General features: G+C 50.5%; 6 protein-coding genes across 6 annotated transcripts; 3 read left to right on the forward strand and 3 right to left on the reverse strand.

Annotated features, from left to right (window-relative positions):
* Positions 1-329: 329 nt before the first annotated feature.
* BDW43DRAFT_5057 (Gfo/Idh/MocA family protein) lies at positions 330-1,880 on the forward strand. The gene has a single exon (XM_032050157.1). The coding sequence runs from the start codon at positions 590-592 to the stop codon at positions 1,745-1,747; it is 1,158 nt and encodes a 385-aa protein (XP_031906288.1). The 5' UTR covers positions 330-589; the 3' UTR covers positions 1,748-1,880.
* Positions 1,881-1,906: 26 nt separating this feature from the next.
* BDW43DRAFT_258121 (signal recognition particle subunit SRP72) lies at positions 1,907-4,443 on the reverse strand. The gene is made up of 4 exons (XM_032039948.1): positions 3,821-4,443; positions 3,475-3,748; positions 3,277-3,421; positions 1,907-3,223 (listed from the first exon to the last, which is right to left on the reverse strand). The coding sequence occupies exons 1-4, from the start codon at positions 4,139-4,141 to the stop codon at positions 2,014-2,016; spliced, it is 1,950 nt and encodes a 649-aa protein (XP_031906289.1). The 5' UTR covers positions 4,142-4,443; the 3' UTR covers positions 1,907-2,013.
* A 1,017-nt stretch (positions 4,444-5,460) lies between these two features.
* Positions 5,461-6,037, reverse strand: BDW43DRAFT_5110 (uncharacterized protein). Its single transcript, XM_032050161.1, has one exon. The coding sequence runs from the start codon at positions 5,915-5,917 to the stop codon at positions 5,540-5,542; it is 378 nt and encodes a 125-aa protein (XP_031906290.1). The 5' UTR covers positions 5,918-6,037; the 3' UTR covers positions 5,461-5,539.
* On the forward strand, positions 5,890-7,663 carry BDW43DRAFT_5138 (glycosyltransferase family 31 protein). Its single transcript, XM_032050166.1, has one exon. The coding sequence runs from the start codon at positions 6,157-6,159 to the stop codon at positions 7,621-7,623; it is 1,467 nt and encodes a 488-aa protein (XP_031906291.1). The 5' UTR covers positions 5,890-6,156; the 3' UTR covers positions 7,624-7,663.
* Positions 7,664-8,166: 503 nt separating this feature from the next.
* BDW43DRAFT_5115 (putative C6 transcription factor (AmyR)) lies at positions 8,167-10,523 on the reverse strand. The gene is made up of 3 exons (XM_032050163.1): positions 9,289-10,523; positions 8,779-9,223; positions 8,167-8,709 (listed from the first exon to the last, which is right to left on the reverse strand). Exons 1-3 carry the CDS (start codon positions 10,239-10,241, stop codon positions 8,305-8,307), a joined length of 1,803 nt encoding a protein of 600 aa, XP_031906292.1. The 5' UTR covers positions 10,242-10,523; the 3' UTR covers positions 8,167-8,304.
* Positions 10,524-11,870: 1,347 nt separating this feature from the next.
* On the forward strand, positions 11,871-15,157 carry BDW43DRAFT_258123 (glycoside hydrolase family 31 protein). The gene is made up of 4 exons (XM_032039949.1): positions 11,871-12,661; positions 12,720-13,130; positions 13,187-13,357; positions 13,418-15,157. The coding sequence occupies exons 1-4, from the start codon at positions 11,961-11,963 to the stop codon at positions 15,090-15,092; spliced, it is 2,958 nt and encodes a 985-aa protein (XP_031906293.1). The 5' UTR covers positions 11,871-11,960; the 3' UTR covers positions 15,093-15,157.
* The last annotated feature ends 298 nt before the right edge of the window (positions 15,158-15,455 follow it).

A 15,455-nucleotide genomic window follows, 5' to 3' on the forward strand; every position in this document is an offset into this window, starting at 1 on the left:
TGATATGCCTATTTGAATGTTCACAGAAACGGGGGTATGACCGATGACCAGAAGCCCAGTGAAATTCATCCCTAGGGGAGGAAAAACAAAACATGTTCTGCATCAGATGAACTGTACCAACGAAACTAGAGCAGAAAAGCCCCAAGCTTGGAACCTCCCATCGCCTTTTCCAAACCAACCTATGTAGCCACTGATGTCACTTTCTAAGAAATTAAATTACATCGGCATAATCGAAGACGGCGAGATCTGAATTCATAAGAATGAAGAAAGGAAAGAGCGATGTGCCCTGTTCGCCTGTGACCTCTTTGTACTTCCGCTCGCGTCCCATTCCTAGGTCTCAATATCCCTTGCACCAGACATACTTGGCAAACACCATTTGAGGAGTTGTCTTATCGAAGAATGAATACCTCCGGTTCTTTTCTCACGGGCATTTCTGCTCTTTTGATTACTTGAGTCGCACGCTCTCAATCGTATGTTTCCTACGCGGTGTGTGGTGTGAGTATTATGCTTTGTGCTCCTTCTCTAACCTAGACTCCGCCCCTTCGTTACTTGCCTCTAACACAGCACTGTTTTAGTTGACCGAGTCGGGATGACACAAACAATCCTGCGAGTTGGAATCCTCACAGACGGTGGCCAAGCCATCAGAAACCTCTATCTCCCTGCCCTCCGAGCTCTTCATGAATCCTATTACGTCGCTGTTCTTTACGACTCCTCCCAGCTATGCCCGCAAGACGGCATCGACGACTACTTGCCTAAAATTGTCTCCAATCCAGATGATGTTTTACATGACCCTGCCGTCGACCTTGTCGTGAACTTCATGCCAAATGAATACCATGAAATTTATACCATTGCAGCTCTGGAAGCGGGTAAGCATGTGATGGTGGAAACGCCTGTCAGCCTGAGTATCCCGAGCGCAAGGCGTATAATTGAGGCCGAGAAACGGGCTCCGAACCAGGCGAAAGTCTTTGTGGCCTCTGCACGTCGGCATGCTCCCTGTTTCGAGAACTTCAAGAAGGAAGCCGCTAGTCTGGATCGGATTTATTATGCTCGATGTCGGAATATTGCAGGGCCACACTCGGCGCACACAGCTACTACGCCGAAAAACAAACACCTGGCTAAGAGCGGCAGTATATCAAACGGGTTGTCCCTCAACGAGCAGCATGGTGAGCGACTGCGTCATTGCCTTCTCCGGGAAATTTTCCAGGGCGAAGAATTGACTGCAGAGCGCCTCTCCTTGTGTCGATTCCTGGCATCTCTGGGGTGCCATGACTTAGGCTTGATGCGCGATACGCTAGGTTACCCTGACGCCATTTCTAACATCACAGTGAACGAGCCCTTCTATTCGGCTGTATTTCATTACAATGGCAGTGTTAGCCGGGGCCATCATCCGTTTACTCTGATATACGAGACAGGAACCGATTCCGTACCTCGATGTGACGCACACCTAGCGCTCTATGGAAACACCAAGACCGTTAGCATGCATTATGATTTGCCATATGCCCTGGGGGAGCCATTGCGTGTGGTTGTAGAAACAGCCGATGACAAGGGTGAGCTGAAAAAGACAGAGAGCGTTAGTAGCTGGGAGGACGCATACGCCGCCGAGCTCAAGGCGCTGCATGCGTACTTGACTAACGGGCAGCCTGCCCAGACAACCGCTAAAGATTCTTTACAAGATGTCAAACTGTTTCAGACGATTTTCGAGCAGTATGACCGGCAGTGCGGCACGATTAGAACTCCTCTTGGCTAAGTTGTCTTGGGTGATTTGGATGAGTCTGCTGGTGAATTCATCTGGTGAAACCCTTATTTGTTATCGTCTATGTATTCCTACTTATGACTATTATAATAGCCGAAGGGTGGGTGTTATGGAGGTATACAGGCAAATTGGTTGGATATATCGAGATTGATTCTGTATTTCATAGGGGAGATCAACTCTAATGTTGAACAAGACCACTTCCTGGCATTTGATTTAGAATGCAAGCCACGGCCTGTTTTGCACAAGTGTTCATAATGAATTCACCGCTTTCCCTTCTTCTTTTTCTTGTTGGTGCCTCCTCCGCCTTGAGACTTCTGCCGTTGAGCTGCAGGTGCAGGTGACTCTTCCGCTTTTTCATTAACGACACCTCCCTGCGTCCGTTCGGCGGCCCGCTGCTTGCCTTTCCGGCCCTTGGGCTTGTAGCTGGAACGGTCACGTAGAGGCAACCAGCGCTCTGGGTCAGGCGTCTTGTTAGGGTCATAATCCTTGGGAAGGCGAGACTTTCTCAGTCGCTTCGTTGCGTGGCCATGCCTATCGCTAGATGTTCTCTTTCTTGCTCCAGCGATAGCGGCAGCGGCGGCAGCAGCTGCAGATGAAGGAGGGGATACACCGGCCGACTCAAGGGCGTCTACGTCGACACCCGAGATCAACTCATCGATTGAAGGGAGACTGTCCACCTGGGACTCAATCTTCGTATAGTCTAGGGTTGCCTGAGAAGCGACGTAGCCGGCTATAGCGAAACGATCATTTCTGTCCTCTTGGTAAAGAGCCTTGAACAAATCACCGGCAGCCGTAAGGTTCGAGCGATCTGATGAGTGCAGTAAAGACTCGGCGGCCGCGCGAAGAAGTGAAGAAGGCGCCTCGGCGTGTCCCCGCCAGTAGTCTGCGGCTTTGGCAAGCTCCGATCGGATCTGGACTCTTCGGCCTTCGAGTTTGTAGAGCGCAACAAGGATACCTAGCAGTCCGGGGTTGAAGCGGACCTCCTTGTCTTGTTCGGAGATGGATTCTTCGAGGAGCTGGAGGGATTTTTCAAGTGTGGTGATTGCGGAAGTAGTATTGCCTTCGGCCACGTAGAGCTGCACGGCTGTGAGGACTAGTCCGATGTCCTTTGGCCGTCTTTCGATTGCGGGTAGTATCGCCTTCAGTGCTGGTGTGCCAGTTTGGCCACGTGCATGGGCAGCAGCATTGTAGACAGATAAGAGGTTTACACTGGGTTTAGCGGAGGGACAAGGTGCCTGTGAGAGTGCCTTCGATGTTGATCGGATGATACCGTCATACTTCTGGACGAGAAGGTCTGCCGAGTGGACATTACCGGTCACGATGTTATCCTGGTGGTTGAAAAGCCGATCATTGTTGGTAGAGACGGGGGTCGCATGTAAGGATTTGTAGAGAGCGAAGGGATTGGTCGTAGTATCGCGGACAAGTGTGATATTGTTCACGGCGACTCTCTTTGTAGAGAGCTCGGGGATACTGCGCAACCGTTAGCTTTAATGGCAATAGGTGACTCAATGCGATGAGCATACTCGTTGACGGAAATCTCCTCGAGTATCGACTCTGCTTCCTCCGATTTTCCTAGGCGGATCAAAACATAGAGCTGCTGCACAGCAATTGGGAGCAGCTCCGCGGCCTTATCTTCAGGTGTAAGGTCCTCCGACGTCCGACATAGCTCTGCGCAACTGAGGTTAGTGCACGTCTTCATAGCGAATTTAACCCATTCAAACCTTTCGCCCGCTTAAGCAACATTTCTCCTTGACCGAACTCTCCCTTCGCGATGCTTAGACAGGCAGCATTATAGACGGTCTCAAACGCCTCCAAGTCATCTCTCGTGGGTCTGTTATGGCGGACATAGTCGGGGTATCCTTTCCACTGTAGCTGTGCATCTACAGCCCAGGCGTTAATCCGCAGATCGTTCCCTTCATTTGCAAGAGTGATCTCGTCTTTAGTCAGATCTTCATAAAGGTCAGCTGTGCGGCGGAATTGCTCAGCGCGGTAGCTCTAGAAGGCCAGGTGGTTAGAAGCGGTCTTCTGCGGCGACGTGCGGTCAAAGATAAAATGGCAACGACGTACGGCTTGAGCCTCCAAATGGCGAGCACCTCTATCATTAGCGATCTGCGAAGCCACATCGATCGCCTCGTCCAGGTTCCCGGTCTTGTATAGAGTATATGCGTATTCCAAAGCAGCCCTCTGCTTCAGAGTATCACCTCCTTCTTCGAATACACGCAGGGCGTCCTCATAGCGGTCAAGCTTCAGCAATGCCACTACCTTCACATGCTGCGCCTGGATGTCCGATTTCGACTTAGCCAAAGCTGCGTTGGACGAGCGGAGGACTTCCTCGTGATCGTCGATCGATGTGCGCTGCAACAAGGAACTTAGCGATTGGGTAGCCATGGCGAGAGAGATGGTTATTGATATCTGTCGAACGGGAAGAAGCCCGGGACGGGCACGGATTCAGTTGGGGCTAAAGACTTGATTGACAGGCGGTCCCATAAATTGAGCTGGGGCTTGTATGGGGTGCGGGTTGACTGTGCTTGTTCTCCAAATGCTCCGATGTGGAATATCTGTGCGGAAGTGAGAGATTACCCCATTGGGGAATTCTGCACCAAGTGATGTTTGGCTCGCCGTAGTCCTGGCTATTGCTCATGATCCTTAGGGTGCACTCTATAGCTAACACCACATAATTGGCACTTAGGGTCTGGATCATTTTAAACTACGAAAGCATAGTGTTCTGTAATATGGCATAGATATCCCAGGGCTCTCCCTCTCGTTCAATTGCATTTGATCGACCACAGACCATCTGCTTCCTCCAGAGACCACACCGTGGCTTGATAGTGTATTCTATGTATAGAATCTCATCTCTCCCCTTTTGTGCAGAAAGTTAATCATCATGTGTCACACCCTGCAAGGTTTGAGTGGCTTTGCATGGAACCTTACTGCCGTCAATTTGAGGCACTGGCTAGAACATGCCAGACCCTTAGACAGGTCTGAGTCTAGACGTTCGACTCCCCAATTTTGTGAACATTCAAGTCAATAATGTGGTATGTTCGCGGGTCCTTTGCAATGCAGGTAACCCAAACAATGATATTTTTCGAATTGAGTTACTGAGAAGTTCCAAATCCTTTCCCCCTTGACCATCTTTTCTTGAGCCACAAATCACGTTAGTAGCTCCTCAATTGAGCCACATGAAACGGCGCCAAGATTATATAATCCGCAAAAACCAGGTGGTTCCTAATTCGGATGAAGCATATGGGACTTAGATGATGATCTATTTATAACCTACGCATATACACGTTTAGTGAGGAAATCCATGTCATTATATGCAACTTTATAAGAAGGAAAGATCAAAAAGACGAAAAAAAAAAGTCAATGACCCATCCGTATAGTATGATAATTCCCAAAGTGGCAGAAAAGGAAATGATGCCAAGCGATTGGCCTGCAGCCGTCGTCATCGTCCCGTGGGCCCTTCCCAGGGGATCAGGAATGTCTCCCGCGCGTCTCCGTTTGCGACGAGTTGGGTTTACTTCCCATCCTATCTACGCTGTTGGCTCTTGGCGAGGGACCAGATTCAGCGCGGAGTGCAAGCCCCCGAACAGATGTTGTCTCGGCATCCGATCAAATTTGCGCGGTTAAGGCGTTGTCCATTGCGCAAGAGTAATAATATCAAAAAAGGTCCTGTGATTCTCTAACTACGAGGTGCTTCAGCGCCACTGACCGAAGTCCTAAACCAACAAAAATCTCCTATTTGGGATCCACGGCCGATCTTCCCCCTGTGAAAAAACTGTTGCTGGCTCACGGCTCCATGAGGCAGGTGCTGTCCTGACCCAGGGACGCCATCTCATTCGATGGCGATGGAGCTCGATCTCCATTTTTCCTCTCCAGAGGACCCAGAGTGGCCAGTCCCATGGTCGATCGTCTGGGCCTTCTCCGCCTACAATGATTGCTTTCGTCGCCAGTCCTTCTTTTTGCTTTTCCCCCCTCCCTCCCCCCAAAGCCGAAAACCAGGGCGAGGGACGCGCTGGCTGTTAAAATCCAAGGTCCAGGGCTCCGTTGATCAGCTGGATCTTTACCGCGTTCGCCTCTTAAACGCCCAATCTGCTTCCTTTTTAATATTCTAACTATCGGCTCGGTTAGTCTTGATATGACCATCATTGCTCCCGTTGCCGTCATCCCGACCCCGTACTCACCTTAATAACCTGTTTCGAGCGTTTTCTCTTTGTTCCTGGTTTTGTTCTTCCTATTGTATACTACTTTCTTTCCCCCTTCCCTTCACCTTCGCTCGTTACCGCTCGTCTCATTCATCCTATCTCCGGTGCGGTGTTGGATGATCGAGATGCTCATGCTTGGCTAGTGCAGCACCCAACTTTTATTTTATTCTCCGGTTTAGCAATTCACATCTACAATTCCCAATGCTGGCGAAGATTGGGGAGAAGCCCCCCGCAATGGGGGCCTCACGGATATGGAAGAAGAAGATAATGCGATTTACAGTCACTCTCTGTTTGGTGAGCGCTTTTGCGTTCTTCCTCTGGCCTCAGATCAACTACGAGCAGCCTGCTGCCGATACCGTCTCCAACATTACAATAACCTCAAGTGTTCAATGCGAGCCGGACTTTGATGTCCTTCGGCGTCTCGATGTCCATAAATTATCACAGTATACGCGCCGAGAAGTGATCGCTGTTCCATCCTCCAACAACGTCCTACCCATGAGGCAAAATTTCCAGACGCCCTTATTCGAGCCGAAGTCTCCGAAACTACCGAATAGCCCCGATAACCTCCCCGTACAGCAAGTGCAGGACGATTGTATGATTCCAGAGCCTGTGACTGTACAGGTTCTTCAGCCCCCAAGACACGCGGATGCATCGCACATTGACTTTGGCGTTGCGACAACCCTGGCACGGTTGAATGACTCGTTGGATGCATTCGCTCATTGGGCTGGCTACACCAAAACTCGCATCTTTGCTCTCATCGAACCGGATGAGGAGAAGAGAACATATGAGGTTCAGGCTAAGGCTGATTCGCTCGGGATCAATCTGTATATTACGGAAAATGACGAAGAGTACCAGCGCCGCTACTTCACTTTGGTCTCGCATTTAGGCAAGCATATGCGGCCGCAGACACGGTGGTCCTGCATCATTGACGATGATACATTTTTCTTGTCTATGTCGGAACTAGTGAAGGCTCTTGGGGAATATGATGATACTCAACCTATGTATGTCGGTGGTCTTTCGGAGTCAATTCCGCAGATCGGCGTGTTCGGATTGATGGGATTTGGAGGCGCAGGCGTCTTTCTATCTCGACCTCTCGTGGAGGAAATCAGCAAGCCCGAGATCTTCGATGCCTGTCTGGATACAGACCACACCGGCGACCGGAGGATATCTCTGTGCATTTACCAGCATACGTTTACGCGCTTGACCGTCAATCACCGGCTGCGGCAACTTGACGTTCAGGGCGACGTTTCAGGATTCTTTGAGTCAGGACGGCAACCACCGCTTTCTGTACATCATTGGAAATCGTGGTTCCATATGGATATGGCTAAACTGAGTGTTGTTAGCGAGCTCTGTGGCGATAGCTGTCTTCTACGGCAGTGGAAGTTCGCAGACGGCTGGATTTTGACGAACGGCTTCTCGATAATGAAGTACAGCCAGGAGATCGACCCGAGCGACAAGACCATGGAGCTTACATGGGAGGGTCAAAATGGTGCAGTACACGAGTCATACCTGCACGAGTTCGGTCCTTTGCGCGGGAAAGACTGGGACAAGTTCAGCTACCTGCTCGAAGACTCTGTTCTCGACGGCAACAAAGTACGGCAATGGTACGTCCATCGCGATCCCGAGAAGGGAGACCAAATCTTAGAATTGATTTGGCGAACTCAATAGAAGGCTATCTGGGTTTCTGGTATGACGTCTAGGGTGTGCCTCTCCTCCTACCTCCAATAGGCGCTCCTTATGTCCATTTCTACCATTCAATGTGGGCCAGGGTATGCCCGACAGCCCTGGCAACCACTACATTTACCTCCTTTTGTTTATAGATAAAAGAACGCACTCCAGCAGAAGTGTATATATAGTTTAATTTCCGCGGCGGATAGATTATGAGTTTGTTTATTTTTGATGATATCAATTTGTGCAATATGAGTGACGCATGGTTTGGACTCTCACTGTTTGCTTTTGTCTCGTTCATAGCCCAACCATTGCTGGAGTATATATTGGAAATGGGAGGATCTAGACTTTTGAAGCTAACCTGACTTGTTCACTATAGAATGAAGATCCACAGTTATCTATCACTCTTTCTTATTTTCATATGAAGCTTCTCTCCATGTTCGGAAACTATATACATTAATGGCCATTAACTGATTCTATACATCTCATATCGATCGTAACCCAAGACCCGGACCCCAAAGCCCCAAGACTCGATGCTCCCCTCCCCACCCCCCTGCGCCTTTCCGTCCGGCTATATACAAATGCTCAGGACACGCTTATATACCAGGACGGGTGCCGCCCAAAAAGCACCTCAAACATATATACGCTAATACCAAAAGCAGCCAACCCACGTCCAACCTCTCAAAACGAGATCTCCGATTGAATCCTTCCCGCGGGTACAATCTGCGCCACCGCCTCCGCCGCCTCATTCTCTTGTGCCTGGATCTCATTAGAGAGCGCCAGCAGGTCGAACCCCTGCTCATCCGTCCGCCACGTAATAGACGCCGCAGGCACCGCCGCCGTAAGCGGGGGCAAAAAGTCACTGATAGAGAGCGAGCAATCGAAGCTGAGGATGCCGCGACATTGTTCTACGAGCGCGGGGAAGAGATACGATTGCGAGCCGCGGATACGACTGAGCGTGCTCAGGATACCCCAGAGGAGCTGGCGCGGGTCGGCGGCTGACTCGGCGAGCCGGTGCGCGGCTTTGGTGCTTAGGGAGCGGGAGACGTCTGCGACGGAGGTGCCGAGGTCGTAGAGTTTTTGTTCCTTGATGCATCGTGCGTTAGTTGACAAATGATTTTGGGGTAGATGGCTGTTAGATGGGTGGGGACTTACCATTCCGATGCCGTGGGCGTCGACGGCGCCTTGGGATGCGGCGCCTATCACGCCCATTACGGCCTTGCCGACTAGGACCGGGAGGTGGAAGGGGAGGACGGCGTCGTCGCGGGCGCCCGGCTGGGTTGCGTGGGTCATGGAGAGCTTCCACATCATAGCCTGGAGCCATTGTTGGGTGATGAGGATGTCTACTTTTTGGATTTCGGAGACGCCTTCCAGGGAGATTTGCTTGGAGAGGCTGGATTGGATGGAGGAGGCGTCGCCGTCGCCACCGGTGCCGCCGCCGGCTGAGACCCAGTCGTAGAGGGTTGGGCTGAGCTTTTCGAAGACGTTGATAAGGTTGATGAAGCCGTAGGCTAGGATTGGGTCGTCTGAGCAGAGGACTTGTGGTTTGTGGATGGAGTTGCGGAGCATGACGGGCTTTGCTTGTTGGAGGGAGTAGCCTCTGCGTTGTGTGTGCTTAGTTAGAGGGGGTTGGTGGTTCTGGTTTGGTGGATTTGCTTTGCTTACCTTTCTGTAACGAATAGGAGCCAGAATACTCTTCTTTTTTCTTCGGCCTCCTCTGCGTTTAGTTTGGCGTATGTTGATTCGCGTTGCAGGCCGAGGGTGAAGACCATGGACGTGGCTTGGCAGAGATAGAACCATGCTTGGTCTTGTCTGTCGAGGTTTCCGTAGGCAGCGAAGAGGAAGAAGGACGTGAGGAGACTTTCCATGCCGATTTCATCGACTACGTCGCATTCTTTCCTTGCGCGCACGGCTTCGGCCAATAGTTCCTCTCCGGACATCATTGGATGGCCATCGATGCTGGCTTGCGCGTAAGCTGAGTCCGGGGCAGGCGTTGCGCCATCCAGTTTCAGTTGAATGTGCGTGGCGGCGCATAGAGATGCAAGGAAAGCGTAGCGCTGGGGGGACAGTCGTTCCGGCTGGTGGCAGTCCTGCTGCAACTGATCCTGTCTCACGACAGGCATGATGGGGAACAGGTACTTGAAGAATACATTGATATGCGCTAGAAGGATAGGCGCCGAGAGACGGCGCACAAACGGAAGTGCGCTAAAGGTGGATGAGTCGAATAGTGAGTTGGTTGAGTCGGGAGAGGAGACTAGCTCTGGCGGTGGAAGTCGAGCGAACGACTCCGAGAAGTCGGGATGTGGATACTGGGCATCCGCTACCGTAAATGGCGGAGAAGATGGGGGCGCTAATTGGCAAGGCCCTGTGTCAGAAGGAAGCCATTCTTTGCTGAGGGGACGCGGACGGGATGCGAGTGGATGTATAGGGGCGAGAGGGTAGAGAGTGCGGAACTTAGGGCCCTTGCGTCGGAGCACGTCACTGTAGGAACAGGACAGAAGAAGACGTTGGCATTTGTCGCACGGAAGCTCTCTGGAACATTTGATCTTGCGCCGGCGACAGTTATCACAAGCCTGTTTAGGCGGTTTTTCTTGGCTGGGAGATGGTTGAGAGTCCATATTCCCGACGTCGAAGTGGATATCTGTTCGGAAGTACTATGTGGAGCCGTTCCGATTCATTGTATGTTGTGAGGGCTACTAGAAGAATGACCGGGGGTAGAGGATGAGGATGGCGATGCTGATTGTCTCGCCATCACTATGAGGATTGAAGGAAAAGAAAAGAAATCCGGGGAAGATTGAAACAAAAAACTCAGGGCTGCAGGTGCAGAAAAACCCCGCGTTACATACAAGTAGAATCTTAGCCTAGCGTTGGTTTAAGTCCTGCCCTAAGGGCCCCCTAGCGCTGGTCCCTAACAAATAGGATTTGTTCGCTACAAAGATCAATCTAAAGTCTCATCAGGATTCGTAGAAAGGCTGGCTTTATATTTAACAACGTTATACGCTAAAGAAGACAAGGGTTAATGACTGCCAGAGAATGAGCAGATCACGTTGTGAAGGAACGTGGTGGATGCATGGAACCTTACAGCATCTTAGAGCATTCCTAGACTAGAATACTACTTAGTGACTGTGCACCAGCCATCGGTACCCGTACATACGACTACGGGATTTACTCTGGGAATACTAGTCAAGTGTTAGCTCAGGGAGTACACCCAAGGTTTCACGTAAAGGCAATTGGACTATAGGTTGTGGAAGTTTCTTTGCTCATGATATACTAGTAGTTCTAAAAACACGACGTGGCCGGTAGGTTTATATATATATATATATATATATATATATATATATGTACATGCAGTAACTAAAGAGTAACATGTGGGACTCACGGTCCAGAGGCAGCTCTCGGGAAGCCGAGGTCAAAGACAAGGAGGATGAATGGCATTGAGATTACACCAGAGCCGGAACTGATGGGGTAAAAAGAAAAGAGGGAAAAAGGAAAAAACAAAGCCGAATGCCTACGGTAACGCTCTTAGTCTAAGTCCCCACGGGGACTTTAATTTTCTGAGTTAAGGCAATGCCCCGGTTTCCAAGCTTGTTAATCAGCTAATATCGCAAGCTTGTCGGCTGCTCGGGTCATGGCACCACCGAAAGGAAACCTGAAAAGATCTCACCGGAGCACCGGAGGGGGTTTAGGTGCTGTGAAAAGCGAGGTGGGGGGAATGGAGTAGTAGATATCTACCATGTAAAGGTCTTCTGTATGAGAAGTGGTTAAGCGTTGTTGTCGGTCATTTATCGGGGGATGGACCAATCAAGGGGAGGCAATCAGATGATCACCGGGAACGAACCTTTCAATCTCCGGACTCGGCAGCCTAGTAGTACGGAGTATTACCCAACACCAACATACTGCTCTGCCGGTCTCGTACTCTGCTTAGCAAAGTCTCATTTCTAATCGTCAGCTTTGTCGTGATTCTTCCGTCACTACCCAAAGTCTTGACCATGGTTGTCTCCACTAGGTGCCGGTGAGGTCACCTTATTGCTGCTTACGACCTGTACCCTGCAACTAGTGCATCTCTTCCCCGCATAAGTCTGTGGATTGCAGGCCTCATGCATCGGGAGTTTGACGGGGGAATGGCTGGTTTCACAGTAGGTTACACGAATGAATGGGGATGGAGTGGACTAACGACGTGAGGGACTCAACGTAGAGACCCGCTGATAAAGTACTTATATATCCCCGTACATTCCAGTTCGGAGACGGTGCAGGCGTCCGTTTCTTTTAAGATAAATTAAATAACATAAAATAAAAAATCTACGTCACTGTCAGCCATCAGCTTCTGAGACCTTCCCATGGCTGGTCTGAAAAGCGTCCTTGCCAATTCCTGGCTGATACCAATGGCCCTTGGGGCGAGCCAATCCCTGGTCCCCAGCACACCTGCCACTGCGCCGTACTCGCAGTTCACCATCCCTGCCTCTGCCGATGTTGGTGCCAACTTGATCGCCAATATCGATGATCCCCAAGCGGTCAACGTACAATCTGCCTGTCCCGGCTATAAGGCCACCGACGTGAAGCATACCTCTCAGGGCTTCACTGCCAACCTAGGGTTGGCTGGCGACCCTTGTAATGTTTACGGAACGGACGTTGATTCGTTGACCCTGACTGTGGAATATCAGGCAAAGGATCGTTTAAACATCCAGATTGTCCCAACGTATGTTGACGCTTCTAATGCATCCTGGTACATTCTTCCGGAGGAACTAGTACCTAGACCCAAGGCTTCCTCCAATGCTTCCGTTCCCCAGAGTGATCTCTTCGTCTCTTGGTCCAATGAGCCTTCCTTCAACTTCAAGGTGATTCGGAAAGCCACGGGTGACGTGCTTTTTGATACAGAGGGCTCTATCCTTGTCTATGAAAACCAATTCATAGAATTCGTTACTTCATTGCCAGAGGACTATAATCTCTATGGTTTAGGAGAGCGAATGAATCAGCTGCGACTCCTGGAAAATGCCAATTTGACCATGTATGCAGCAGATATTGCAGACCCAATTGATGAGTATGTGCCCGGCATTTGATAAGATCCATTGGGCTTAGACTAATACTAGCACCTCTAGTAACATTTATGGACAGCATCCATTCTACTTGGATACAAGATATTACAAGGTAGACGGTCCCAATAAGACTCATACCATTGTCAAGAGCAGCGAAGCCGACCCTTCTGAGGATTATGTCTCATATTCCCATGGAGCCTTTCTCAGAAACTCTCATGGACAGGAAGTTCTCCTGCGGGATCAGAGATTGACTTGGCGCACTCTCGGAGGGAGTATTGATCTGACCTTCTATGCTGGTCCCACGCAAGTAGAAGTCACCAAGCAGTATCAGCTCAGCACCATTGGGCTGCCTGCTATGCAACAATACAATACACTTGGGTTTCACCAGTGTCGCTGGGGCTATAACAACTGGTCTGAGTTTGAAGATGTTCTTGCAAATTTCGAGAGGTTTGAAATTCCTCTAGAGTACCTTTGGTAAGGAACAAACTTGCTGATTGCTCATCTGGGCGTCTGCTAACGGATAATTTTAGGGCCGATATAGACTACATGCATGGGTATCGCAATTTCGATAATGACCAGCATCGATTTTCCTATGAAGAAGGTGAAGAGTTCCTCAACAAACTTCACGAAGGTGGACGTCGCTGGGTCCCGATCGTTGATGGAGCACTCTATATCCCCAATCCTGAGAACGCTTCTGATGCGTAAGTGACCGTCTTTAGCTCGCTTTCTCCTGTGGGTAAATTCGCTTACGACCGTTATAGGTACGAAACTTATGACAGAGGCGCCAAAGATGATGTTTTCATCAAGAACCCCGATGGCAGTCTCTATATTGGGGCAGTCTGGCCTGGCTATACCGTCTATCCCGATTGGCTTCACCCGAAGGCCGCCGAATTTTGGGCTAATGAACTTGTCACCTGGTGGAATAAGTTGCATTACGATGGGGTTTGGTACGACATGGCTGAAGTTTCCTCTTTCTGTGTAGGAAGCTGTGGATCCGGCAATCTGTCAATGAACCCAGCTCACCCACCGTTCGCCCTGCCCGGTGAACCTGGGAACGTCGTCTATGACTACCCAGAGGCTTTCAATATTACCAATGCTACGGAAGCAGCCTCGGCAGCTGCTGGAGCTGCAAAGCAGTCTGCAGCGGCACCATCCGCAACGACACCAGACTCATATCTGCGTACGACACCTACCCCTGGAATTCGTAATGTTGAACACCCCCCCTATGTGATAAATCATGTCCAATCCGGTCATGACCTGAGCGTCCATGCCATCTCGCCGAACTCTACTCATGTAGACGGCACTCAGGAGTATGATGTTCACAGTCTTTACGGGCATCAAGGGATCAATGCGACCTACCATGGATTGCGCAAGGTGTGGCAGAACAAGCGCCCCTTCATCATCGCACGCTCCACATTTGCCGGCTCCGGTAAATGGGCGGGGCACTGGGGTGGTGATAACTTCTCCAGGTGGGGATCAATGTACTTTTCGATTTCGCAGGCTCTTCAGTTCTCGCTCTTTGGCATTCCAATGTTTGGCGTTGATACCTGCGGTTTCAATGGAAACACTGACGAGGAGCTGTGCAACCGATGGATGCAGCTCTCAGCCTTTTTCCCGTTTTATCGCAATCATAATGTTCTTTCTGCTATCCCGCAGGAGCCTTACCGATGGGCATCCGTTATCGACGCTACCAAGGCGGCAATGACTATTCGCTACGCCATCCTGCCATACTTTTACACCCTGTTCCATTTGGCTCACACCACAGGATCTACCGTCATGCGCGCACTCGCGTGGGAGTTCCCAAATGATCCCTCATTAGCTGCTATCGGAACCCAATTTCTTGTCGGGCCTTCAGTCATGGTGATTCCTGTCCTCGAGCCGCAGGTAAACACCGTCAAGGGTGTCTTCCCAGGTGTTGGACATGGGGAAGTCTGGTATGATTGGTACTCACAGACAGCCGTGGACGCACAGCCTGGTGCCAACACCACCATTTCGGCGCCACTCGGTCACATCCCGGTCTTTGTGCGTGGTGGTAGCATTCTGCCCATGCAGGAAGTTGCACTAACCACGCGGGACGCTCGTAAGACCCCCTGGTCTCTGCTCACCTCGTTGAGCAGAAATGGAACTGCCTCGGGAGAGCTCTATCTCGATGACGGAGAGAGTGTCTACCCAGAGGACACGCTTTATGTTGACTTCCTGGCGTCTAATTCGACTCTCCAAGCCTCTGCTCGGGGTACCTGGAAAGAGGCAAACCCACTGGCCAATGTGACCGTCCTTGGTGTTGCCAAGGAGCCATCATCGGTCACGTTGAATGGCAAGAAGCTCTCCTCCGACTCGGTCAAGTACAATGCTACTTCGCAGGTTCTTCACATAGGTGGCTTGCAGGAGCAAACGGCCGATGGTGCGTGGGCGAAGGATTGGATGCTGGAATGGTGAACCAAGCCAGCTGGGAAAATTAGGCACCCTTACTATATGTATATATTCCCCGAGTATTAAGCTACCAATATAGAATTGCAACGAATCAGGAATCAGAGCCATAAAGCTCAAATGTAAAATTCGGAACACCACGAGTAGGCACCAGTGTGCAAAGAGCAAAATCTCCGAGCAATTCAGAGATCACTCGTTCGTATCGCCCAATCTATCACGGAGCCACTTCATTTATCCACGTTCAATTCCCGAATGCCAACCCCATACATCGGGGTCACCATCCAAGCAAAGCCAGTCAACCGAGACATTGCAAGAAAAGCCGGAGCCGTCCGCTCCCCGTCGGACTTTCCTGCAACGCTGATCAACGGCGAA

Source organism: Aspergillus alliaceus, assembly GCF_009176365.1.
Source record: "Aspergillus alliaceus strain CBS 536.65 unplaced genomic scaffold BDW43scaffold_1, whole genome shotgun sequence".
Lineage (NCBI taxonomy): Eukaryota > Fungi > Ascomycota > Eurotiomycetes > Eurotiales > Aspergillaceae > Aspergillus > Aspergillus alliaceus.